Consider the following 27,404-nt stretch of genomic DNA (forward strand, 5'->3'; position numbering starts at 1 on the left):
AACGAGCAAAAACACTCTTCATTTTCAAAAAAAATTATATGCGTCATTGAGAGCTTCAAATCTTTCAACAATACGTAACAGAACACTATTGTGATGAAAGCGCAGATCCTGACGGGGCCAATCGTATCATGATCAAATCTCTTCAGATACGAAGTCAAAGTATTCGAAAGTATTTCTTGAATCGATAGTATTTCAAGATTCGTCTAATATTCAGAATGAAAGTTGAGTTGCCAGATCCATCAACCCTGATTAATTACCTAATCACTCCTTTCACGCTTTGCACCGGTAGTATATTGCGGGAAGAAAGAAAGAGAGGATAACTAATTTTTATTCAGACGAAACCTGACAAATCAAAGAAGAGAAACAATATTTTCATCTATCTTTCATATGTTTCTGGTAAATTATCATGGCCCATGCAGTGATGATTCTAAATTGTTGAAAAATTATCTTCCCAGTAATGATTTATGAACATGTTTAACTTCTTCAACGTCGAGAATGACTGAAAATAAATATATCTAATTCAATTAAATACTTTGAAACTCCTAATTTTACAATTTTAATAAAGTAATAATTGATTTTCACTTGCTATCGTCTAACCCGTGTTACGAATCACACGTTGAAAGGTGAGACCTCGTTAATCCTTAGCTCGCTCAAGTTTTCACTTCTGAGGGTTGTCGTTCGTAGGAGTGCGACAGCTGGTTAAGAGAAAAACAGAAACAGAAATTAGGTTTATTTTCACTTGATATTATTGAGGCTATATGAATTCAAATCATTAGTTTCCATTTTCAAATCTAGATGGAATATTTCCATCAAAATACGTTTCATTGACATTCTACTTGAAAGATAGTTACAACACTCCGGGTCAGAAATCCTCATATATCACTTCGTTCAATTTCAAATGAAAATATTGTTTTTGTCAAGGTAGATATTATTCATATTAAATTTCACAATACCACAATGAACTGCAATGAACTCCCATTGAATCAGTGTTTCCTATCTTCTTAGAATTCATAATGTATCTTCATAAGAGGTCGAATTTAAATATGTGTTCACCTTCCTTTGATGGTTTAAATTGATATTCTTGCAGAGTATTTCATTTGTAAGTCGCGGAAATTTTATGGTCAACTTGTAGTTCCTCGAATCTTCACTTGATATAACCAAGTGACAAAAAGTTCAAATTTTGTAAAATATTTTGTTGTTTTAGCACTAAATCAGTTGAAGATAGTTTTCGTATTTCGTTTTATCTGGGTATATTTCATAAATTACTAGATATATTCGAACCCAATCGTTCATATGATACTTGATATGATACTTTGTGTTGACATATTCATCCCAGTTATAACATATATATGCAGCCGTGCTGTATTTCAGGGGATCTGTCGATGCTGACTCTGACGTACGGATAGAGCACAAAAGAGATAAAAAATCCCCTTTGTGCGTATACAGAAAAAGTTGTTCTCTATAAAAAATTGTTTCTGATCTCAAATAAATCTTCTAGGCATTTATTTTATCCTTGAATATTGCTAGAGGGTTTATAAATTTCGATAAATTTTTGATTAGGTATCAGAAATTTCCCAATGCTTTCAATGCAATGGTGAAAATTATCATCTGGCTAGATGAGAGGAGAACAATCATTTAAGGAAAATTTTTTCTTAAAATATTTCTTACCGTTCAGGTCTCATCGGTATAAGACAATTCAACAGGTGCGACAGTTTGTTTCTGAACTTTTCAGTTTCATTTCTCTCTTTGAAGAGAAAGTTCAAATATAAAGAAGTCAAATGAAATTTTCACTAATTAAAAATATTCAACAGTACCATGCGATTGGTAAAAATGTTCATTCGGTCATGGTGACGTTCTCAATGTCATCACTCTGAAATAAATTTTTACAATACATTTAAAACTTTCATTAGGTTCAGAAATGGAAGTACTATTGGCTCAATCACAAGTTCATGTTGAATATACATGGTACTGGGATATCGTAGAGTGCTTACATAAAGTAGCAGATCATGTTCATCGGTGAAAATCGGTACTGAACCCGTGTTGGGGATCACACGTTGAAAGGTAAGACCTCGTTAGTTCTTAGCTTGCATCAGTTTCGACTTTCGACAGCTGGTTACCGGAAAAACAGATTTTAACAAAAGGATTTTCAGCAGATCGGCGAAAGGTAAACCTACATGAAGAAACAGGCATTTCTGTTACAATGGAACTTATATTTTTGTCCCATACAATATATATATCACTGGGTAGTCAGCACCGACAAGTTTCAACCTGTTTCTTCATAAGTGATCCCATTAAATGAAATTGAACTATTTTATCTGCACCAAACGTCTAACGTGTTCTCGGATAGAAAATATTTTAAACTGAGCAGACTTATTAATGTGCATGAAAAAAATTCTAGAAGATACAGATCTGGTAATCGTATAAGCCATACTATTTTTTAGGTCATTTGACATTTGGTGATCATAACAGCAGCCAAATCGGAAGAATTATCTGTTACAATTATTTTTTACAAAAACCTGGTAGTAATATTTTCACAAGTTTCGGACAAAATGGTCCTGATAGTCCTACACTATTACAAAAACTGGTCACTTATGAGTAAACAACCTCCAAGTCCTGGACTGAAAGTATATAAATATGAAATACTGTAGGATGAAAATAACGGTTTCTTATCTTCCCAAAACGTATTTGAAAGCATATCCTATAGTCATACTTTCCGCATGTACTAGCACAGATAGTGTAAGCAGCACCGGCACCAGCTCAATCCTAGGCACAAACACAAGCGTAGTCGGCACAGTGTTTGACTCTCACTTGGTAGAAGGATATCTCGTCCCTTCTACGCCGACATCTTCAGAGATCGACGAAACGGAAAGTATGGGTGAGAGTGCTTTTCTGATGATGTACACCAATCTAACTCAGGTATTGTGGGCACTAATTCATCCATTTATTTATTTTCTTGATAATTTATTTTTTTAATTATCTATTGAGAAAATACAGGAATGTAGGAGCAAGAGCCCCTTAATTGCCAGTGGTCAGGATCGTTTCCAGAGTAAATCAAATATAGCAGTTTCACAAGACAGCAGTTTATTGTTTCATGAACAGCAAAACTTCTTCACTAATTCAAAGCTTTGATGATGTATTGAAACAAAACAATAAATTGATTGTATGATCAAAAATGAGATGTCATATTTGTTGGAGTATATAAATGAAGAGAATGAGTTTGAAAAAAATGGTCAAACCTTCCTCTATTTAAAGAAGACTTCAGTTCAACCTATCGCAACTTTGAGATTTATATTGAATAATCCCTATTCTCTCATATTTCATGATAGGTGACATATCTGAGGAAATAGATTCAAAAATAGAAAAGAGAAATGAAAATGTCTGTTTCTGTAAATAACGTTACTGCAGTTTCGTACTATACAATACAATACAATAATGTATAATGTATAAGTTTGAAAATGTCCGTATAGGACGAAACTGTAGTAACATTAGTTACAAATAAAAGTGGTAAAAAACATAGATTTCCTACTACGAAGTAACGGCTACATCCAGCAGTTAATTCAAAATAGATTTTGATGATTTTTTATTGTAAATTTCATAGCTTTATGGATAAATGAATCCTCAAAACAATTAACCAGAAGTTGCTCATTCTTATGTGTAATCCCCTCCATCCCGTATTCCAGATGAAAACCAATGGAATGTTCTCTCTCTCCAAGAGTGCAGAGTGAAACAGTAATCAATAAATATAATACGCACACAAGTTATGGGATATGAGAAAAACGGATCATATCTCTTAATAGTGATGGATTGTTATTTAAGATATTTGAGATGGTCTCAGCTTGGTATTATTTTTTCCTTTTTCTAGAAAAAGGAAAGCAAGAGTAATTATCCGACATTTCAATGTGATGGAATGTCAGAAATCCTTATGAAGAACATTGTGAAAAATATTTTTTAGACATCTTCCTAACTGATTGATTATTACAATTTTCTTGCTGTCACCAAACTAATTTTTTACATAATCCATCCATTTGCAATAATTCGATGATATGAGTTTGTTCAATCATGTTGTGTACTTTGGGACTCACCATTAGATATAAATATTACCTGGGAGGAAAAGTCAACGCCAATAACGCGTACAAAGTTTAAGGTATGTGGTGGAATAGATACATACGTGGAAATCTATAACGTATTTGAGTAACTCTCCAGTGTGGAATTTCTATCTAACAGTGAACAAAATCGATACACGTGTTTCACTATAGAATAGCTTCTTCAGGCGTGTTCTTACTGAACCAATTCTACCCCATTAGAGTTTTGTATGAATCAACAATTTGAATGATATGATTTTATACCTATTTGATGACTGATAATTTTTCCTGAGTTCAGGTAAAGATTGATTACGAAATCAAGCAACAAAAAATGTTTACAAACGAACCCATAGGTAATAAAATTACCCGAGTTTATATATCAATTCATTACCTAATTCAACATTAGAGAATAGAAGAGGTTATCAATCAATTTTGTTTTCTTTCAATTAATGAATGTTCCGAATTCTTGAATTTGTTGATTTATAAGCATTCTAAAAGAATTATCGAATGTAACACTTCATAGTCTTGTGATGCACCGTTTGGAGCCATTGGTGTAGTAATGAATATCACTGTAGTTTGTTCCCAACACCAAACTATTATTTTACCACCTTGACACTTGTTTCGATTACCAAATGATCATCTTCAAGAAGGAGATCAAACTCAACATACTTAACAATGTTGTTCTTATTTATACCATAGATACCTCTTCTAGGTACGTGCGTCTCAATGTCTTAAACTGATTTCACAATATTGCCTTATCTACAAGTCTTTAATCAATTTCACAATGTGTCCTTATGTAATAGTGTAAATGTAAGTATTGGAATATTATTTTAACAAGATATTCAGTATACTATCAGGTATTGGTTCACCATCGTTATTCATGAATTTAACTGGAGTTTTTTCCCAACATCAAACCGTGATTTCAACACCTCGACACATGTTTCAATCACCAAGTGATCATCTTCTAGAAGTGCTGGAAAAAAACTCCAATAATATTCATTACTACACCAAGGGTTCCAAACAGTGCATCACATCGTTATTCATAATAATATTATCGTTCATACTATCGTTATTCATAATAATATTATGAATAACGATAGTGGACCAATACCTAATAGTGCAGTATTTAGTTTGTTAAAATAAAAATTAATTATTAGATTTACCTGACTATTACACAAGGAAACATTGTAAAATTAATTAAAGACTAGTAGATAGGACAATATTGTGAAATTAATTCAAGACACTCAAAACGCGGGTACCTAGAAAAGGTAACTATGGTATAAATAAAGATAACATTATGAGTATGTTTAGTTTGATCTGCCTCTTAAAAATGATCACTTGGTGATCAAAACACGTGCCAAGTCTTAAAATAACGGTTTGGTATTGGAGAAAGATTCCAGTAAGCTTCATAACCTTGATTGAAAGCTTGCCCTCTGCCAAGAAATTGTTTGTAAATGTAAAATTGCCTTCACATTTAAGAAACTTCTCTTATGATATTTTATTATTTGTAAAAAAGTTCTTCCTGTTAGGCCAATATGAGGTATTGTCCAAGAACCAAAAGTCAATTAATATACTCCTGAATCGACCGACATTGACATTTTGTTTTTATTGTTTCTAATAAATTTTCTTACATTCTAACTTGTTCTGCGAGCCACATCTATTTTTTTAAGGAGTGATTTCTTTGGTGCGAATGTTCTACAGGGTCGAACTTGAGAAATTTGAATAATATTTTGCATAATATAGGAAATATACAAGTGATTCACTTAAATGTCACAATTATATTCCACCACAGTGCCACTCTAAGTCGGGAAAGTATTTTTTCTGCGCACGCTCGATTTGAGTTGCTGCCACATAAGCTCTATGAGAATGAACACGCAGTAGTAGGGAGGTAGTCGTAACACTTTATGTGCCAATTCTGCTGCAGTTGTACCACGAACATACGTTTTCTTTGAAGAAAATGACTCCAGCACTTGTAATGATTATTTTTTTGTGGACTTTTTGTGGACTTGAGTTTGGAGTGTCTACATGACAGAATGGTACTGGAGATGGCCTGTAAAGATTGGCGAGAAGTTATCCACAGATTTCTGGCCACACATGCTGACGTAGAGGAAAATAAAAATCTGTGGTTGGGATACGAAATTATTAGCACCCGCACTAATATTTGTGGCTTGAAATACCTATCACTATAGGTTAAACGTGGAATTCTTAAGACTATTTGGTGTATAACTTTTTTATAGAATCTCGAGTAGATTGACGCGTTGATAACAGTTTTCTCATTAACAATACAGATTTAGGGAATAATATTAGAAATATCAGACTTACTTTTCAAAATCATACAACTTCCATAGTTTCTTGGGTAGATCAACGTAATGAAAATTGTTTTTCTTGTCACACATACAGATTTTGAGAATAAAATGGTTGCAATAATCAAACTAACTTTTTAAAACCCCTTTTAGAATTGGAACCAGATGATGTGCGTGCATCAAAATCGAACAAGTCTCATGGAATCTTGGGCAGATTGACGACAGTTATTTTGTCACCCATATAGATTTCGAGAAAAAAATGTTGAAACAGTCAGACTCACTTTTTAAAACTCCTTGTAGAATTGGAACCAGGTGATGTGCATGCATTAAAAATCGAACAAGATGATGTGCGTTCATGAAAATAACTGAACTTTTGAATCTTGAGTAGATCAACATAGTGAAAACCGTTTTCTTGTCACACATACAAATTTTTTCATAAACTACACCTGGTGAGGTGTAGTTTATGAAATTACTATGGATCTTCAACAAGTAACGGCCGAATCAATCAGAAAAAAACACATACAAATTTCGAGAATAAAATTGTTTAAACAATCAGACTAACTTTTCAAAACCCCTTGTAGAATTGGAAACAGATGATGTGCTTGCATAAAATTCGAACAAGTCTTATGGAATCTTGAGTAGATTGACGTAGTGATAACAGTTTTCTTGTAACTCAAAGAGATTTTTAAAAAAATTTGTTGAAATAATCAGACTCATTTTTTGAGATTCCTTGTAGAATTGGAACCAGATGATGTGCGTTCATGAAAATCACACAACTCTTATAGAATATTGGGTAGATCCACATAGTGAGAACTGTTTTCTTGTCACCGATACAGATTCCTGGAAAAAAATTACTGAAAATGTCAGATTTATACTTTCCAATACCCCTCGTAGAATTCAAACCCGATGATTTGCGTTCATCAGAATCTCACAATTTCTCAAGTAGATCAATGTTGTCAATGTCATCCATACAGATTTCGAAAAAATTATTTTTTAAAATGTAATACGAATGACTCAAAATATTGATTCTCTTCTAAAAGAGTTAACTGTCTCAAACAAATTTATTTCCAACAATATTCCACTGATCACAAACTAATTCATTTACAACACTTAGCAACTAACGCTTAATTTATTTCCACTATTGAAATTTCTTGTTTAGCCGCACGATTCACTTTCTGAACTGTCCTCTTGGGTCGGGAATCCGGGCTTATATAATATAACGGTTTGATGTCATGTGTTTGATACATGATGTAGCCGGCATACTGGTCAGGGGCGGCTTCAGATTCGTTACAGTATTCTCGAAATCTGTTATTTGTATATTGAAAATTTCATAAAGTGAACTGGGGTTAGGGATCATCTGGTTCCAATCCTACAAGAAATCGCAAAAAATTAGTCTGATTGTTTCAACATTTTTTTTTAATCTGTTTGGGTGGCAAGAAAACTGTTATAACTACGTCGATCTACTCAAGACTCCATAAGACTTGTTCGATTCTTAATGCATGCACATCATCTGGTTCCAATTCTACAAGGAGTTTTGAAAATTTAGTATGATTGTTGCAACAATTTTTTCTCGAAATCTGTTTGGGTGACAAGAAAACTGTTCTCGTTACGTCAATCTACCCAAAATTCTATAACAGTTATGTAATTTTCATGAACGCACATCATCTGGCACTAATTATACAAGGAATCTCAAAAAATGAGTCTGATTGTTTCAAAAATTTTTTTATCTAAATCTGTTTGGGTGACAAAATAACTGTTATAACTACGTTGATATACCAAAGATTCCATAAGACTTGTTCGATTTTCATGTACGCACATCATCTAGTTCCAATTCCACAAGGGGTTTAAAAAAGTTAGTCTGATCGTTTCAACAATTTTATTCTCGAAATATGCATGGGTGGCAAGAAAACAGTTTCCACTATGTTGATCTACCCAAGATTCTATAATAGTTGTGTGATTTTCATGAACGCACATCATCTGGTTCCAATTCCACAAGGGGTTTAAAAAAGTTAGTCTAATCGTTTCAACAATTTTATTCTCGAAATATGTATGGGTGAGAAGAAAACAATTTTCACTATGTTGATCTACCCAAGATTCTATAATAGTTGTGTGATTTTCATGAACGCACATCATCTGGTTCCAATTCTACAAGGTGTTTTAAAAAGTGAGTCTGATTTCTACAACATTTTTTCCTGGAAATCTGTAAGGGTAACAAGATAACTGTTATCACTATGTTAATCTACTCGAGATTCCATAAGACTTGTTCGATTTTTATGCACGCACATCATCTGGTTCCAATTCCACAAAACGTTTAAAAAAGTTAGTCTGATCGTTTCAAAAATGTTATTCTCGAAATCTGTATGGGTGACAAGAAAACGATTTTCGTTTTGTTGATCTACCCAAGATTCTATAACAGTTTTGTGATTTTCATGAACGCACATCATCTGGTTCCAATTCTACAAGGTGTTTTAAAAAGTGAGTCTGATTTTTACAACATTTTTTACTAGAAATCTATATGGGTGACAAGATAACTGTTATCACTTCGTTAATTCATTCGAGATTCCATAAGACTTGTTCGATTATTATGCACTCACATCATCTGGTTTCAATTCCACAAGGGGTTTAAAAAAGTTAGTCTGATCGTTTCAAAAATGTTATTCTCGAAATCTGTATGGGTGACAAAAAAACAGTTTTCACTATTTTGATCTACTCAAGATTCTATGAGAGTTATGTGATTTTCATGAACGCACATCATCTGGTTCCAATTCTACAAGATGTTTTAAAAAGTGATTCTGATTTTTACAACATTTTTTCCTGGAAATCTGTATGGGTGACAAGATAACTGTTATCACTATGTTGATCTTCCCAAGTTTCTATAATAGTTGTGTGATTTTCATGAACGCATATCATCTGGTTCCAATTCTACAAGGTGTTTTGAAAAGTGAGTCTGATTTTTACAACATTTTTTCCTGGATATCTGTATGGGTGACAAGAAAACTGTTATCACTATGTTGATCTTCCCAAGTTTCTATAATAGTTGTGTGATTTTCATGAACGCATATCATCTGGTTCCAATTCTCCAAGGTGTTTTAAAAAGTGAGTCTGATTTCTACAACATTTTTTCCTGGAAATCTGTATGGGTGACAAGATAACTGTTATCACTATGTTAATCTACTCGAGATTCCACAAGACTTGTTCGATTTCCATGCACGCACATCATTCCAATTCCACAAGGGGTTTAAAATAGTTAGTCTGATCGTTTCAACAATTTCATTCTCGAAATCTGTATGGGTGACAAGATAACTGTTTTCACGATGTTGATCTTCCCAAGTTTCTATAATAGTTGTGTGATTTTCATGAACGCATATCATCTGGTTCCAATTCTACAAGGTGTTTTAAAAAGTGAGTCTGATTTCTACAACATTTTTTCCTGGAAATCTGTATGGGTGACAAGATAACTGTTATCACTATGTTAATCTACTCGAGATTCCACAAGACTTGTTCGATTTACATGCACGCACATCATTCCAATTCCACAAGGGGTTTAAAATAGTTAGTCTGATCGTTTCAACAATTTCATTCTCGAAATATGTATGGGTGACAAGAAAACAATTTTCACTATGTTGATCTACCCAAGATTCTATAATAGTTGTGAGATGTTCATGAACGCATATCATCTGGTTCCAATTCTACAAGGTGTTTTAAAAAGTGAGTCTGATTTCTACAACATTTTTTCCTGAAAATCTGTATGGGTGACAAGATAACTGTTATTACTATGTTAATCTACTCGAGATTCCACAAGACTTGTTCGATTTCCATGCACGCACATCATCTAGTTCCAATTCCACAAGGGATTTAAAATAGTTAGTCTGATCGTTTCAACAATTTCATTCTCGAAATCTGTATGGGTGACAAGAAAACAGTTTTCACGATGTTGATCTACTCAAGATTCTATGAGAGTTGTGTGATTTTCATGAACGCACATCATCTGGTTCCAATTCTACAAGATGTTTTAAAAAGTGACTCTGATTTTTACAACATTTTTTCCTGGAAATCTGTTTGGGTGACAATTTAACTGTTATCACTACGTTAATCTACCCGAGATTCCATAAGACTAGTTCGATTTTTACGCATGCACATCATCTGGTTCCAATTCCACAAGGGGTTCAAAAAAGTTAGTCTGATCGTTTCAAAATTGTTATTCTCGAAATCTGTATGGGTGACAAGAAAACAGTTTTCACTTTGTTGATCTACCCATGATTCCATTAGACTTGTGTGATTTCCATGAACGCACATCATCTGGTTCCAATTCTACAAGGTGTTTTAAAAAAGTGAATCTGATTTTTACACCATTTTCCTGGAAAACTGTATGGGAGACAAGATAACTGTTTTCACTATATTAATCTACTCGGGATTCCACAAGACTTTTCGATTTTTATGCACGCACATCATCTAGTTCCAATTCCACAAGGGGTTTAAAAAAGTTAGTCTAATCGTTTCGACAATTTTATTCTCGAAATATGTATGGGTGATGTGGCAGCGTACCGACACCACTGCTTTGGAATGAATCATGGAAAGGTTGGATAATCAAAGGCGACTGGGGGAGTATGAATCAAGCACCGAGCGAGTGCAGATCTCGGGGATTAAGTTGGGATTTTGATTGTTAGTTTTGGGAAGTGAATAAAGTGTTAAGTGAAGTGTTGCCTTATCATTACACACCGTGGGTCAGCACAACTGGCGACAGAGGTAAATACTAATTCCATTTAATGAAGTACAGGCAAAGAAAAAGTGGTATGGAAATATTCGGTATTCAAAATCGCAAGAAAGCTATTTCTATAGGGACGGTTGTTTGTTTAACAAAGACTAACGTATATTTACTGAGTGGATTCATCGGAATTATTTTATGCACATTATAAAACAAGATACACACTCAGAAATATCAATCATGGGAAACAAATGCTTTTAGTCAGTTTTTTTTTTTTCTCATTTTCTGAATTCAAGACAGCAATAAAGCCAACGTAAAAGCATCTGTTATACATTATTTATCAACCAAGTGATGGCATGCGAGGGGTGATGAACATATTGTTTACATTTAATTGTATGTTTATTACAGTACTGAATTCAATTTGAAGAGTGTTACATCCAATTGTAACTAGTCTACAAGTTAAAATCGAGCTGGAAAGTGTTACATTTGATTGTAACTCGTCCACAAACCAAATTGGAGTTGGAGAGTGTTAAATTCAATTGTAAGTCGTCCACAAATCAAAAGCGAGTTGGAGAGTGTTACATTCAATTGTAACTCGTCCACAAATCAAATTCAAGTTGGAGAGTGTTACATTCAATTGTAACTCGTCCACAAATCGAAACAGAGTTGGAGAGTGTTACATTCAATTGTAACTCGTCCACAAATCAAATTCAAGTTGGAGAGTGTTACATTCAATTGTAACTCGTCCACAAATCGAAACAGAGTTGGAGAGTGTTACATTCAATTGTAACTCGTCCACAAATCAAATTCAACTTGGAGAGTGTTACATTCAATTGTAACTCGTCCACAAATCGAAATCGAGTTAAAGAGTTTTACATTCAATTGTAACTTGTCCACAAATCAAATTCAAGTGGAGAGTGTTATATTTGATTGTAACTTGCCCATGTTGAAGAACGTATTATACAGGAGAATCGTTTTGGGTTACAGCATAGCAATATGTCAGATCAGTCCGGAATCAGGCCATTTCTGTGCGATACTATTGAGAAAGCTTCCATCAGAACGGAATGGCAGAAGTGGGTAAGGGCTTTCCAGTTGTATCTGGATTCTGAAAATATTCAGAAAAGCTCCAGGAAAAGAAACAAACTATTGCATCTGGGAGGAGTTCAATTACAAGAAGTAGCTTATAACATACCTGGGGCAGTTGCTGAGCACAATGAGGATGAAAATAATGATGTGTTCAAAATATTGGTGGATGCCTTGACAAAATATTTCTCGCCACTTCAAAATTCAACCTTCGAAAGACATACCTTCAGGAACATCAAACCCGGGGAGGGGGAGACCCTCAATAAATTCCTCATTCGATTGAGACAGCAGGCGACGAAATGTTCTTTTGGGAACACGGCAGATGAAGCAACGGAGATAAACATCAAGGACAAAATAATCGACCACTGGGCTCCTTTAGAACTAAAAAAGAAACTTTTAGAGAAGGAAAGAACATTGGAGGAAATTATTGACCTTTGTCAAGTCCACGAGCAAATAACAGACCAATCTAGAGCCATGGACGCTGGCACGATAAATTTGCCGGGTACATCTGTCAACAAGATATCGGTACGTGACCAAGGAATACAAGAATGTTTCCGTTGCAGGGGAAACCACCTTGGGACAAGTTCCAATTGCCCAGCAAAGAACTCAAGGTGTCACAAATGTGACCTCGTAGGTCACTTCGCAAGCAAATGCAAGACGAAGCAGAGAAAAAGGCCTTACAGTGGGGGTAATAACGGATTCAAAAGAAAAAGGGGAACATCATCACGTGTGAATTACCTAGATCAGCAAACGTCTGATGAGGAAAACCAGCGTGAGGGGAATAACCCTAGGAGTTATGAATGTTTCGAAATCGACAACGTTAGACACCCTAAAAGCCTATTTAAACAGGATGAGCTAATTGAATGTAAAGTGGGAGGAGTGTCGATAACCCTCCTCATAGACTCTGGTTCGAAGGCAAATATTATTAATGGACGTGATTGGAAACTACTCACAAACAAAAAAGCAGTTGTCTGGAATATTGATTTCCAAACAAGGAACACCCTCAAATCGTACGCAGCACAACAATCTTTGGAAATTCAACTTCAGTTTCAAACAACGGTAGGCACAACGGATAAACGGGAAATAGTTACTTCTTTCTTTGTAGTTGATAGAGGAGAAATGTCAATCTTGGGAAAAGATGCAGCTAAACGGCTGGGCGTGTTGAGGTTGGGACTAGGGGTGAATCAAATAGAGCATATATTACCTTTTCCAAAAATAAGGAATGTAAAAGTATCACTGACTATTGACAAATCGGTAAAACCAGTACAACAGCCACTAAGACGCGTGCCTGTTGCAGTTGAAGCACTAGTGGAAACTAAACTTAAAGAAGCTCTACAACGTGACATCATCGAGTCCGTAGAAGGACATAGCCCATGGATCTCACCCATTGTCATAACTTACAAGTCGAACGGTGACATCAGACTTTGTGTAGATATGCGCAGAGCAAATCGAGCGATTCTTCGAGAGAATTACCAGTTGCCGGTATTCGATTCCATCATGACAAAACTTCGAAATGCCAAGTATTTCTCGCGGTTGGACTTAGAATGGGCCTACCACCAGATCGAACTTGATGAAGAAAGTCGTCCCATTACAACATTCATAACACATAAGGGAATGTTCAGATATAAGCGTCTGATGTTTGGGGTCACATCAGCGCCTGAAATTTTCCAGAGGATTTTTGAAAATGTATTATCCAAATGCGAAAATTGTATCAATTATCTAGATGATATTATCGTTTATGGAACTACGGAACAGGAACACGACTTCGTTCTAAATAAGGTTATGGAGACGTTCCGGAAAAATAACGTATTGTTGAACAAAACAAAATGCATCACGAAGGTTCAGCAGCTACATTTCCTAGGACATAAATTATCACATAAAGGAATAGATGCGGACCAAAATAAGATCAAAGCGATATTACAATTCAGACCCCCTTCGTCAAAAGAAGAAGTACGCAGCTTCTTAGGACTGGTTACTTATCTTGGAAAATTCATACCAGATTTAGCGACTACAACTGAACCACTCCGGCAACTCACTAGGCGGGATACCAAATTTATTTGGTCGAAGGAGCATCACAGTAACTTCGAAAAACTCAAAAAAGCCTTGACGAGGCCTCCTACTCTGAGTTATTTCGATCCATTGAAGAGAACCCGATTAATAGCGGATGCCAGTCCTTTCGCATTAGGTGCAGTGCTTCTCCAATTCGAAGGCGACATACCAAGAGTTGTTTCATTCGCAAGCAAGGGTCTATCGGACACGGAACGCCGCTACTCTCAGACGGAGAAAGAAAGTCTCGCGTTGGTTTGGGCGGTCGAACGATTCTATTATTTTTTAACAGGCCTAGAATTTGAATTGGTTACCGACCACAAACCACTAGAAGCGATATTCAAACCGACATCGAAGCCTCCAGCTCGCATTGAACGCTGGGTACTACGACTACAGTCTTTTAGATTCAAAATCATTTACCAAGCAGGAAAAGAAAACATCGCGGACTCCGTTTCTAGACTATGTCAGGTAAATAATATGGGAACGACCGATGAAGAAAGTGACCACCATATATTCTCAATTATCGAACAGAGCACCCCAAGGGCAATGTCAATTACAGAAATCACAGCGGAAAGTCTGATAGATCCAGAGTTAGCAGACGCAGTGAACAAAGTCAAGGATGATAGCTGGGAATCGGCGGATAAGAATGTTTTTTTCCCTTTCCGTTTTGAATTGACTACCCTCGGACCAATTCTCCTCAGGAACAATAAAATCGTTATACCAGCGTCGAAGAGGCCCCAAGTACTTAATCTGGCACATGAAGGCCACCCAGGTGAAACAATTATGAAACGTCGACTTAGGGCCAAGGTATGGTGGCCCTTAATTGACAAGCAGGTCGAACAATTTGTGAAACGATGCAGGGATTGTCTGTTGGTTAGCCGACCTGAAAAACCCCCACCAATGACTCGGCACATGTTCCCTAACGGTCCCTGGGAATACCTGGCCATTGATCTCATGGGACCGCTACCGAACCAAGAACAAGTTCTGGTTGTAATTGATTATTTCTCACGATACCAAAGCGTTAAGTTTCTGAAAACAACAACGTCTGCTGTTATTATCAATCATCTAGAAGAAATATTTTGTCAACTTGGAATCCCGAAGTCCATTCGAGCAGACAATGGTAGACAGTTCTCTAGTAAGGAATTTCAGAAGTTTTGCGAAGAAAACAATATCCAGCTAGAACACACACCACCGTATTGGCCACAAGCTAATGGAGAAGTTGAGAACATGAATAAATCCTTGCTCAAAAGGTTACAAATAAGTTATAATAATAGACGAGACTATAAAAGCGAAATCAGGAAATTTATCATGATGCATAATGTAACTCCCCATGGAACAACTGGGAAATCACCGTCGGAATTGATATTCAACAGGAGGATAAGGGACAAAATCCCTTCGGTAATTGACCTCGTTGGAGAAGAAATCGACCAAGAAGCCCAGGATAATGACTTGATCAACAAAGAAAAAGGTAAAAGGAAAGAAGATGGAAGACGGCAAGCAAAGAATAGTGACATAAAAATAGGGGACAAGGTTGTTACACAAAATATGGTGATTCCTCATAAGCTCACTTCCAGGTACAACCCCATAGAATACGTAGTTACACAACGGGTTGGAAATGAAGTAACCCTTGTTGGAGATGGGAAGACAATGAAACGGCATGTACACCACGTAAAAAAGATTCCTTCGTATGAAAATGCTGAAACAGGAAGTATACACACCACGTCATGAACCCTCAATAATACTAATTATATATTTATGATTTTCAGCCACCGGACAAGATGAAAGGCCGGAACAAATGACTACCGCCAACAGTGAGCCCGGACAACTAGAGCCACCAAACGGTCATCCACTAGTCCAGCAGTTACCCCCTAGGATAGAGCCATTGAAGCTGATGAAAAGGGACGGAATGTGGCAGCGTACCGACACCACTGCTTTGGAATGAATCATGGAAAGGTTGGATAATCAAAGGCGACTGGGGGAGTATGAATCAAGCACCGAGCGAGTGCAGATCTCGGGGATTAAGTTGGGATTTTGATTGTTAGTTTTGGGAAGTGAATAAAGTGTTAAGTGAAGTGTTGCCTTATCATTACACACCGTGGGTCAGCACAGGTGACAAGAAAACAATTTTCACTATGTAGATCTACCCATGATTCTATAATAGTTGTGTGATTTTCATGAACGCATATCATCTGGTTCCAATTCTACAAGGTGTTTTAAATAGTGAGTCTGATTTCTACAACATTTTTTCCTGGAAATCTGTATGGGAGACAAGATAACTGTTATCACTATGTTAATCTACTCAAAATTCCATAAGACTTGTTCGATTTTTATCCACGCAAATCATCTGGTTCCAATTCCACAAAGGGTTTAAAAAAGTTAGTCATTATATTTTCATTTTCGACGCCCAACCTTCAAATATTCTCAGCCAACGTTGGTATGAATCTTAACAAGAAAGTTGTTTTTCGAAAATTTCAATTTACAATAAACTCATTTCATCTACTCCACCTATCATTTCATTTCAGCTCAGATCTGAAGGGGTAATGCGGGTACCATTTTCTATCCTTCCGTTTGAATGATTCGAAACTCGAATATCTTGAAACAATGATATTCATTTAAGTGAAGACGGAAAACTGTTCGTAAATGGCGGGCTGCATAGCTCTAATTGCTACTCGGCAATTTTAATGGTATTCAGAATCGAGTTAGTGTAGCAGAAGTACTCATCTCTTTCATTCAAATGTTTGTATTCAGAGATTTCATGAAAATTTTATTTGAAATATTATACTCAGTTGTTTTCCTTGTTCCTGATGAATTATATTCCAATTGCCAAAAAGTCACACAATGTGAATTACAGACTTCGGTTTTGAACAGCGTAGGAGAGCACTGAGTTACAATAATTTTTAAAAGATACTTGAATCCTATAAAGTAAGATGAAGATTTAAGAAAATACAAGTTCTGGAGAAAATGTGATTTCAACACACAAAAAAATCAATTGATTATTTCTCGTCTGGAAAATGGTTAAGAATAGTATAATACAATTTTTTTTCAAGCGAACATTTTCTTCTGATAATGGTCGTGGAATTATGAAACATTCATTGCAAGAGGAGGCTAGCAATCCAAAAACAGTTTTGAAGAGATATTGAAAGAAGTTGAAAAATCCATTAATGAAAAAATGGAAGGCACAGGTCCAATATTTACCCAAAGGAAAAAGTGTATGCAAGAAAACAATATTCTTCTATAACGCATAAGTGAAAGAGTACTGATTTATAAAAAAGGAGACGCTAATGTACTTTAGTACATAGGAAGATAACCTGAAAGAAAAGGACTTCAGCTTTACATCAAAAAAACTTTGAAAACACCGTATTCCTATTGAAAGACGTCTAAGAAAGGGCCTTCAAGGAAAATCAAGAAATACATTCAGGCTGTACAGATATGGAAACGCATTCAATCAAATGTAGAACACTAATGAAGACTGAACAAAACTCGTACTAGAAAACAGAAAATAATGTCAGAAGAAAACAGGTAACATTTAAAATAGCTGAGACAATCTTGATTGGTTCCTAAGTTACGTATTGTTTGCAATAGTTTTGAATGAAGTGATAAAAGGAGGTGTGAAATTACGAATTGGAAATGGAAATTTCAGACCTTTGCTGTGCCAGTGTCCTGGATATCTTAGCAGAGAATGAGGCAACTTCAAATTAAAACTTAAAAATATAACAGCAAGTCATTAATCTGGTTAAGCATCACTAGTTAGAAGATGCAACATTTTGACTAGGAAAAGATGGACAACACACCAAAATTGTTTCTCAGCGGTGCTTTTTCTGATACCAAGTTCTGTTATTGGAAAATGTTGATATATTCCACTGAAAGCTTGATCATTAATTACATTTTCTTCAGTTCAAGTTAATGCTATTGCTATTGGTCAAAATTCGAAGTTTTACCTCACGAAATTCCATATGTGGTGGCTGTGCTATTAGAAAAAATGTGGTCGTTGGTTGTTTGGTATCTGTGATGTTGCTATGGTTTTGACGTCATTCGCATAAAGACATCCTAACTCAATTTTCCCTTTACTGCTAACGGAGGCATTTACCCTTGTTGGAATTGGAATTATTAAAAAAATAATGAATTTTAATGTGTGCAAGTGTAATATATCATTCATGTAACAAATGTGAGAGATTGTGAATACTCCCTAATCGAGCACTTGATCTCAAGCGAGCTATTATAAATGATTGAATTTTCAGTTTCTGAATTACCGAAAACTCTAATATTTGAGAAAATGGTTTAGGCTTTCGCGACCGAGGTTTTCAGTGTCACTATTTTTCGGGTTTGGATTCCGTCGATTTTTCAAATTCTTCCTTGCTCGCTGGCGCGGATGGCTAGCTTCTTCAGAGGTTTATACATCCTGGTTACTGGATATTACGACTGCATTGCGCGTATTTATGTTGACTCAGGTAGTTTAGTGTGCTAATAACTGTACCTGGATGATATTCATCGACTCTTTTCTACCTGCCGTCATGATATTTGCTATTCTTGAACTGCTTAGAATGGGATTCCATATTCGGTTGAGATTCACAGCTCCTTTTTTTCTGTTGAAATCATCCGCGAGTTTGTAAATCTCTTCTGCCTCCCGTACTAGTCGGCTATGGTAACCCTGGTTGGGGACAATGAGTTTCTTGTTTTCAAACAGAATCCTGTGGTTTCCTTCACTGAGTGCGTGCTTCGCCACAGCTGACTTGTTCGTTTTGCCTAGTCTGCAGTTTCTTTCATACTCTTTTTGGTGGTTCCAAAGGTGTACCTTTCCACAAGTGCACGGTATGCAATATACTCCTGTTGCTGGATAGTGGGTCTCTTTTGTCTTGGGCCGACCTGATACTTTGTTGTATCTTCTTGGTGGATTTGACCGTTTTAATGTTGTGTTCTCCCAAGAGTTTTTCAATTCTGTCTGTGACCATAAGGATATATGGTAGATACGCATGTACAACCGTCTGAGTCTCCTCCCCGTTTTGAACCGTGAAACTCTTCAGTTTGATGGGCATGTTGATCTCGGGTACACTATATCCTTTCGAACTAAAGGTTACTTGAAGACGTTCCAGTTCTTTCTCCAGATGCTCTGGTTTCTTCGAGCTCGTTCACTCAAAGTAGAGATGACCCCTCGCTTTTGACTAGTATGGTGGTTTGATAGTGCGTGCAGGTATCTATCAGTGTTCATGGGTTCATGATACACTTTGTAGATCAGTCTAAGCGAAAAACAATATTAAAACGGTTCTCAAGAGGGCACAACAAAGTATCAGGTCGACTAAAGACAAAAGAGATTCACTATCAGCAGCAGTGGCATATGGCACATCGTGCACTTGTGGGAAGGTATACATCGGAACCACCGAAGAATCCATGGGAACAAGGCTGAGGGCGCATGAAAGAAACTGCAGACTAGGCCAAACAGACACGCCAGATGCTAGCAAAACACGCACTCAGTGAAAGATTCCATAGGTTTCTGTTTGAAAACACAAAACTTATTGTCTCCAACCAGGGATACCATCGCCCACCGGTACGGAAGAAATAGAGATCCACAAACACATTCCAACAAAAAGAACACGTCGTGAACCTCAACCGAATACGGAAACCCATTCTGAGAAGTTCAAGAATAGCAAACAGCATGACGGCAGGTACCTAATCCAGCTACAGGTATTAGCACACCAAACTACCTGAGTCGACATAAATACGCCTTACGTAGCCGTAATATCCAGTCATCCAATAATAAACCTCTGAAGAAGCTAGCCACTCGCATTAGCAAAACGACAGAAAGAAATTCCGAGAATCGGCGGCCTTCAAACCCGGAAAATAGTGACATTAACGCTAGTATCCATTTATACAATGCAGACGTGAAAAATTTTCCCTCAACTTTTCAACGGAACCAGATATCAAGGTCGAGCAAAGTTTTCATCAAAAGTCCATTTTCAGTACTCAGTATTGATGAGAAAAACAATATCGTGGCATCACTCATCACCGAGAGGGCGCAATAAACTTTTTTTTACAATAGAAAAGGGAGCTTGGTGATAATTCGATTGATATATTTTCAGTTCTCTATCCAATACTATTCCATTTTTGAAAATCATACCACTTTCCAGTGGATCATCCGTTTCAAATATCTACAAACAATACGATATTATATCAATGGACATTTCAAAATTCACTCCAGTTCACCTCAATAAAACTACAGAATGTTATCAATTCACTCCCTGGCAGTAATGAAGTCTGTTAACAAATTCATTCCGTACATCATACGTGTCTATACTTCAAATTTCACGAATTCTCACAAAAATCGAAGGGTGTCATAACAGGTGATCTAGTGGTTATTTGTTCTGAAGAGACACGTCTGGAAAATTGTCCCTCATTCATGAGTTCTGGATCAGACTGTGGCTATATAACGTATATTATGAGTAGACTAACCCGTTACTTAATGAAAATCAATATCTTTATCCATAAATGATTAAACGAAGTGGTAACGATCGCAGTGCCCGGGTTGGTGCTCCCATTGTTCCGAATGCATTAACCACGATGCTAGTAATTGATTCTGGTTTTATATTATTATTAGTGGGCGTGGCTTGGTTTCTTTCAATTGGATTACCTAACACTCAGAAACAAGGTTGGGTAATCCAGATGAGAGAAACAAAGCCACGCCCACTAATAGTAATATCAAATCAGAGTCAAACACTTACATCGTAGTTAATGCGTTTGGAACAACGAGAGCACCAACTGTGGCCATTACCACATCGCATTCGAAAATGTCTTCCGCAGTAGTAGACGAAACTTCAGGCATGAAAACCTGCGGATAACGGTCAAAAAAACCAGCAAAAAGCTTTCACACAATATAACGTAAAATTTGGAGTTTGGGAATTTCCACAAAAAATCTAAGGGCAGGTGATATGTCGTACTATTCTCAAGAACCACCTATACCTGTGATAATTAGTAGGTACCATATCTTGCTGAAGCGAACAATTAGTTGAAAACTTTTTTAAATTGCTCATTTATTCATAAATAGGCAGACATAGTTCCTCAGAATGGTTCTCAAGGGGATACGTGAAATCCAGGGTGGACGCTAATAACCGTAGTCCTATTCAGAACTCATGGATAGAATAAAGTACTCGCCTAGTGTAAGGAATAAATTCATAAACACACTTCAAAATTGTTAGGAAATGAATGCTGAATAACTTTTACAGATCTTGAGAGAATATAAAATTTTCAATTATGAATAATTTATATAATTTTATATAATTTGGAATAAGACTAATTTGAAATGCGTATATAATAGAGTTGCACAATACAAGTTACAATCACTCAAGTGCTAATATTGTATTATCGCTTCATTAAGGTAATCAGAGAATTATTATATTATTATTTCATTTCACTGTAGTATACGCTGGTCAGGCCCTAATCCCCCGAAGCCCCGATACATTCGGGAGGGCGCGCCAGCTTTATCAACCAACGGCCACTCTTCACACCGTGGGGTAAGTGGTCATTGGGTCCGAGAGTCATGTGCCCTGAGCAAGCACAGTGAGCCAAAAATGATAGCCTTCTGCATCTGCCGGCTGAGATTTCTGCCTTAGTGTGGCAAATCGGTATGATTTTAAGATTTGAGAGTAGAGAGGGGATCATTCCATCATATTATTATTATTATATTATATTAAATATAAAATATTTACAAATATTAATTCACATTTGACATATCTCTTTTTATACTTCACAATACATATTGTAATAGACTCCATGTTATATTTTATTCAATTAAGGCTAGTCCGAATTCCAGGAATGAACCAAAGTTGGATAGACGCCTTTTCTATTGAATAAACCTGTTGGTGAATGATTTCACAGTAAGTTTTTTTAATTGAAAAGTACTGATAATGATACGTTAACTTTGATATGCTGTACCGTTCAAAAGTATATGTACCTATATTTTTGTTTCTTGTCTTTCTTTCAGGAAAAAGTTGGCTTATTTTAGTAAGTATCTGAGTTCAAAAAAAATTGGTAAGCGATTGGTGTACATCTAAGATGCCTTAAATGTTAGATAATATTTCCATCAGTCGGGCGGTATCTGAGTAACGGTCATTTCAGCTTCAGACAATACGTCTGCCTCGTATGCCGACGATCTAGGCAATGCCATAGTCGAAAACCCGCTAGTGGACGCGGTTAATGGTCAAGAGGCTCACGCTGGCTACGACCACGTAAGCGTGAGCGTCTTAAAGAACAAAGAGAAATCTTCTATGAGTCATAATGTCCACCGTCTTTACCCGGAAGAGGCCGAAAATGCACTCGTAGAGCCTTCTGTTATTCACCAAAAGTATCCAAGTAGGTATCTATATGTGTCCCATTTTGGGGTTGTGCATGTTTTTTAGTTTCTTTTATTTTATTGTGTGAACGTAAAAAATTTGATGTCTACATTATCAGTTAGAAATATACCAACAGTTTTATTTTTTATTTTGATTAGGTACATGATGATGTTTCTACTTTTCAACAAATCAAAAAGTACACTGGTTATTACTGTAAAATGTTTGTTGAATGTCCTAACAAAAAGCCAAGAAATACAAAATCCTAAAAAATAAGCAATGCTTTCGAAGTTATGAATATATTTTGAAATGCCAGAACATGATTTGCAAAAATTAAAATATTTTGAAATAAATTATCTTTTTCTTCTCTTGCGAAAAGTGAAAACATGCAAATATCAAAAATAATGTCAAGTGGATTGAAATGAGCAAAAAATCAAGTACTCCACAGGAGCTCTCTGAAAAAATATCCGTGAATCATAAATTGGCATGAGGAGTGGATGAAATGAAAAGTTATAGGAATTGAGAGAAAAATGTGAACTTCATTAGTTCGGACTTCCATTGTCTAATCTAATCTGATGATATAAATTGACTGGAAAACCCTGAAAGAATCTATAAAAAATAAAAAGAGTATCTGAAAATATAACAATTATATTAAGCAAAAAGAAACTGAAATTACAATGAAATAAAATACAACCAACTTGTCAAGATGCGTCTTAACAACATGCTATGAAAGCCAACTTCATCTCCATAAACTCTCATAAAGTAACTTTACAAATAAGAAACATTATGCCTGCAAATTATGCTCAAAAGTCGTCGTTTTTTTTTTGAATATTTTTTTTTACACGAAATGACTTATTGTAGTTTATTTCAATATATATATATATATATATATATATATATATATATATATATATATAAAATGAAACAATTCGTGGACACAACACTCCAAAAAGGGGGGCAAACCGCGGACACCTCTTTCTGGCTATTGGCCTCATCAGCGCGAATTTTTTCATTTTTGATTTATATCATGCCCACTCGATAAAATCTTCATTTATATATATATATATATATATATATATATATATATATATATATATATATATATATATATATATATATATATATATATATATATATATATATATATATATATAACAGAATAATAAGTGACTGGATTAGCTATAAATCGATTCAATTAGTGAGGTTGCAGTCAATGCTGGGCTATTGACAACTACAATAATAAGATTATATTTTACAAATTATATATGTTGTAAAAAATATATAAATATGGAGAACTTACTAACGTGAGAATAAAATATTAAAAAGTTCAAAAACAGATAGAAAAACATGAAATAATGACAGTTGATAAAAATTTTGGCTGACAATGTCAAGTGGGAAAATTCTGAATGATACTCGAATTACTAGATCTTTTATTTTCTTTATCATATTTCAGTAGGTACATAGACGAAATGTTAATTCTTGTGCATTAACAGAACATGTTAATATGGAGGATCATAAAATGAATTTTGAAAACCCAAATATTTTAGATAGAGAAACCAATACAACTAAAAGGATATTTTTGGAAATGATACATATTAATAACGAAGAACATTCAATGAATATACAAACTGGTATTGATAGTCTCAGCAAAATTTACACGTACCTACTGAAATATGATAATGAAAATAAAATATCTAGTAATTCGAGTATCATTCAGAATTTTCCCACATGACATTGTCAGCCAAAATTTTTATCAACTGTCATTATTTCATGTTTTTCTATCTGTTTTTGAACCTTTTTATATTTTATTCTCACGTTAGTAAGTTCTCTATATTTATATATGTTTTACAAGATATATAATCTTATTATTGTAGTTGTTCTGACGAAGGTGTGAAATATACCGAAAGCTTGACATATAACTAAGAGTTTTTTTTGTAACAGCCCAGCTATTGACTTCAACCTATATATATATATATATATATATATATATATATATATATATATATATATATATATATATATATATATATATTGTTATGATATTTATTGTTTATAAGAATCTTGACCAATGAGACTCGTTAATAAGTTTGTTCGTTTGAAACATTGGTTAGATACGTTACCTTTAGATACGTTACCTTAGTTAGAAATTTCTTATCTTTTGTTCTCAGTATAATGGTTACGCACACAATGTAACAACTGAATCATTCCTTAGTTGGTTTCCATTGAAATTCAAATGTCACAATCCAGTATTGAAAAGATCAGTCACCAGATATATATTTTCCTGAAACACAATAACAAATCAATAAAACCATTTAGATCAATATTAGCAAACAAAACAACATTACAATTTATTCAAATTATCCAAATCAATATTTTGAAAGAGTTTCAATTTGTGAAAGGAAAAACACTCAGTATATGAAAAAACCATGTAGCTAAAATATTGTCTAGCCTACTAGGTGAGAGAATTAGAGAGGAGCTCATGAATTTTGTCAAATGCAAATTTCAAAAATTAATTTTGTAAAATACAGAACATGAATTGTTATAAGACAACCAATATTGTAAATATTAGATATTAGAGTTTGTTTATGAGTACAAATGGTTAATAAACTAAGTGTAGTTTGAGTGAAGTGCCAAAATTTACAAATTAGAAGGTTTTGACAGCATCTAGAATTTTCAAAAATTGGTTGCCAAGGAGATTGGGAGTTTGTTGAAAGGGGAAGCCAAAGGAGTCGATGATCAACGCTGGAACGAGAAGCACGTACAATTTTTGAAAGTTTTGAGAATTGAATTAAAATTGAGAATTGAAGAATCAAACCTATGAAAATACATATAGATTCGTATTCCAAAAACACTTTATTGTGAGATTTTCACTAAATTGTTTTACAAAAACGCAACACGTGTTTCGCCATACAATGGCTTCATCTGGCGTGTCTTTCAACTAATTCTACACATTCAATACTAAATATATATATAGTTTATGGAGTACCTGAAATCAAAGTACCTGTAAACGAAGTACCTGAATTTTAAGTAGCTGATATTTTACCTGAGTTTCTAACGAATTAAATTACCTGCACTTATGTTTCATTTTCACATTTGAAAAAATATATTCAGTAACGGAGAGTTATTGAGTTCTAATTGATCATTCAGTAAATTACCCGAATTCCTGAATCTATTGATTTCTAAATATTCTAGATGATTAAGTTTCAAACTCTTCTCTTCTAAATGTAACACCTCGTACTCATGATTGAACTCGTGTCCTTCTGCTAAAAGATGGTTTGCAAATGTGGAATTGGTCTTTCTATTTACAAAACTACTCCTATGTTCTTTAATTCGTTAGAAAAATGTTCTTCCTGTTTGCCCAATATACAGTTTTGGACAGGAGCCAAAAGTAGGAAATAGTAGGTAATATAAGCACACATTTTAGACAAGAGATTTTTGAAATTATTAATATGTACGAAAATAAAACAATGGATAGGCTTTGTGAATATTTGCTAAGATTAGAAAGAACATTGGCATATAGGAGTAATAATACAAATCAATTTAATAATCAAAACAATAATAATCAAAATTTTAATAACAGAACTAATAATAATAGATATAATAATAATACACAATTCAATAACAGAAACTATAATAACTATCCACAAAGAAATAATAACAGTAATAATAATAGATATAATGAATATAATAATAATAACAATTACAGATACTATAACAACAATAATAATACATACAGACACAGAGCTAATAGTACAGACAGACAAAATTACAGAGACAATAGGGATTACAATGACGAAAGAAATGATGTTATGTACAGACATAGGAGAAGTAGAAGCGTAGAAGAAATTAGACAGCTAAACAATATACAACGCACACACTCTACGAATGAGGTACAGAGTAATAATAATGAGGTATAAATTACAAAATTAACAAAATTCGTAGAAGAGATAGGCAAACCAGAACAGGTTATCCTAGATAATGCAACATATTTCAATAATGACAAAAACACGAAATTTACAGATAATTTAGGTATACAATTGAATTTTACAAGTATTAGACATCCAGCATCTAATCCAACAGAAAGATATATAAGAGAAGTAATAAAATATTTAAGAATAATGTCACAGGACAACCATAGAACTTGGGATGAAAAGTTAAATGATGTAGAGCGATATTTAAATGGAGTACCCAGTACAGTGACAGAAGAATGTCCAGAATATATTATGAATAGTAGAATGCCTGAGAGAGAATGGATAAGGAATGAGAAAGATTTGAATGAAATAATGGAAAAAGTTAATTCAAAAATAAAAAGAAATGCAAATAGATATTTGAAAAGAGAGAATAGACGTAGAGGTAAAAAAGTGAGGTTTAAGAATGGTGATTTAGTAATTGTCGAATCTATGAGAGTTCCTGATAATAGAAGGAACAAATGTGCAAAATTGCTATTGCCATTTGAAGGTCCCTATATAATAGAAACAGAAGAGCCAAAGAATAGCTATATTTTGAAAGAGTTTCAATTTGTGAAAGGAAAAACACTCAGTATATGAAAAAACCATGTAGCTAAAATATTGTCTAGCCTACTAGGTAGGAGAATTGGAGAGGAGCTCATGAATTTTGCCAAATGCAAATTTCAAAAATTATGAGAACGATAACCATTTGTAAAATTGATATTAATGATTAATTTATGAACATTCACTGAGCAGCCATTTTAGTAATCTGTCATAAGGCAGAGAACGTTGTAGCATTTTAATTTCAACAAGGTTATACCACGGAACACCAATTATTATAAAGTGGTACCTTTCTGTGTAATCCATTCAGGATTTAAATTTTAAGATATTTTTTGCAGGTGTAGGTAGGTTAAGGTTAA

At 34.7% G+C, this 27,404-nt stretch overlaps 1 protein-coding gene across 1 annotated transcript in view; it reads left to right on the plus strand.

The window, feature by feature from the left end:
- Positions 1–27,404, plus strand: part of Gfrl (Glial cell line-derived neurotrophic family receptor-like) — a 498,063-nt gene that overhangs the window by 410,161 nt on the left and 60,498 nt on the right. Inside the window, 2 exon segments of the mRNA XM_074173921.1 lie at positions 2,732–2,875; positions 22,326–22,559. Of these exon segments, the coding sequence (XP_074030022.1) occupies positions 2,732–2,875; positions 22,326–22,559 (378 nt within the window).

The sequence above is a fragment of the Leptinotarsa decemlineata genome, unplaced genomic scaffold, assembly GCF_025532065.1.
Source record: "Leptinotarsa decemlineata unplaced genomic scaffold, Ldec_3_MD MMD2_tig00000505_RagTag_RagTag, whole genome shotgun sequence".
In the NCBI taxonomy this organism is placed as follows: domain Eukaryota; kingdom Metazoa; phylum Arthropoda; class Insecta; order Coleoptera; family Chrysomelidae; genus Leptinotarsa; species Leptinotarsa decemlineata.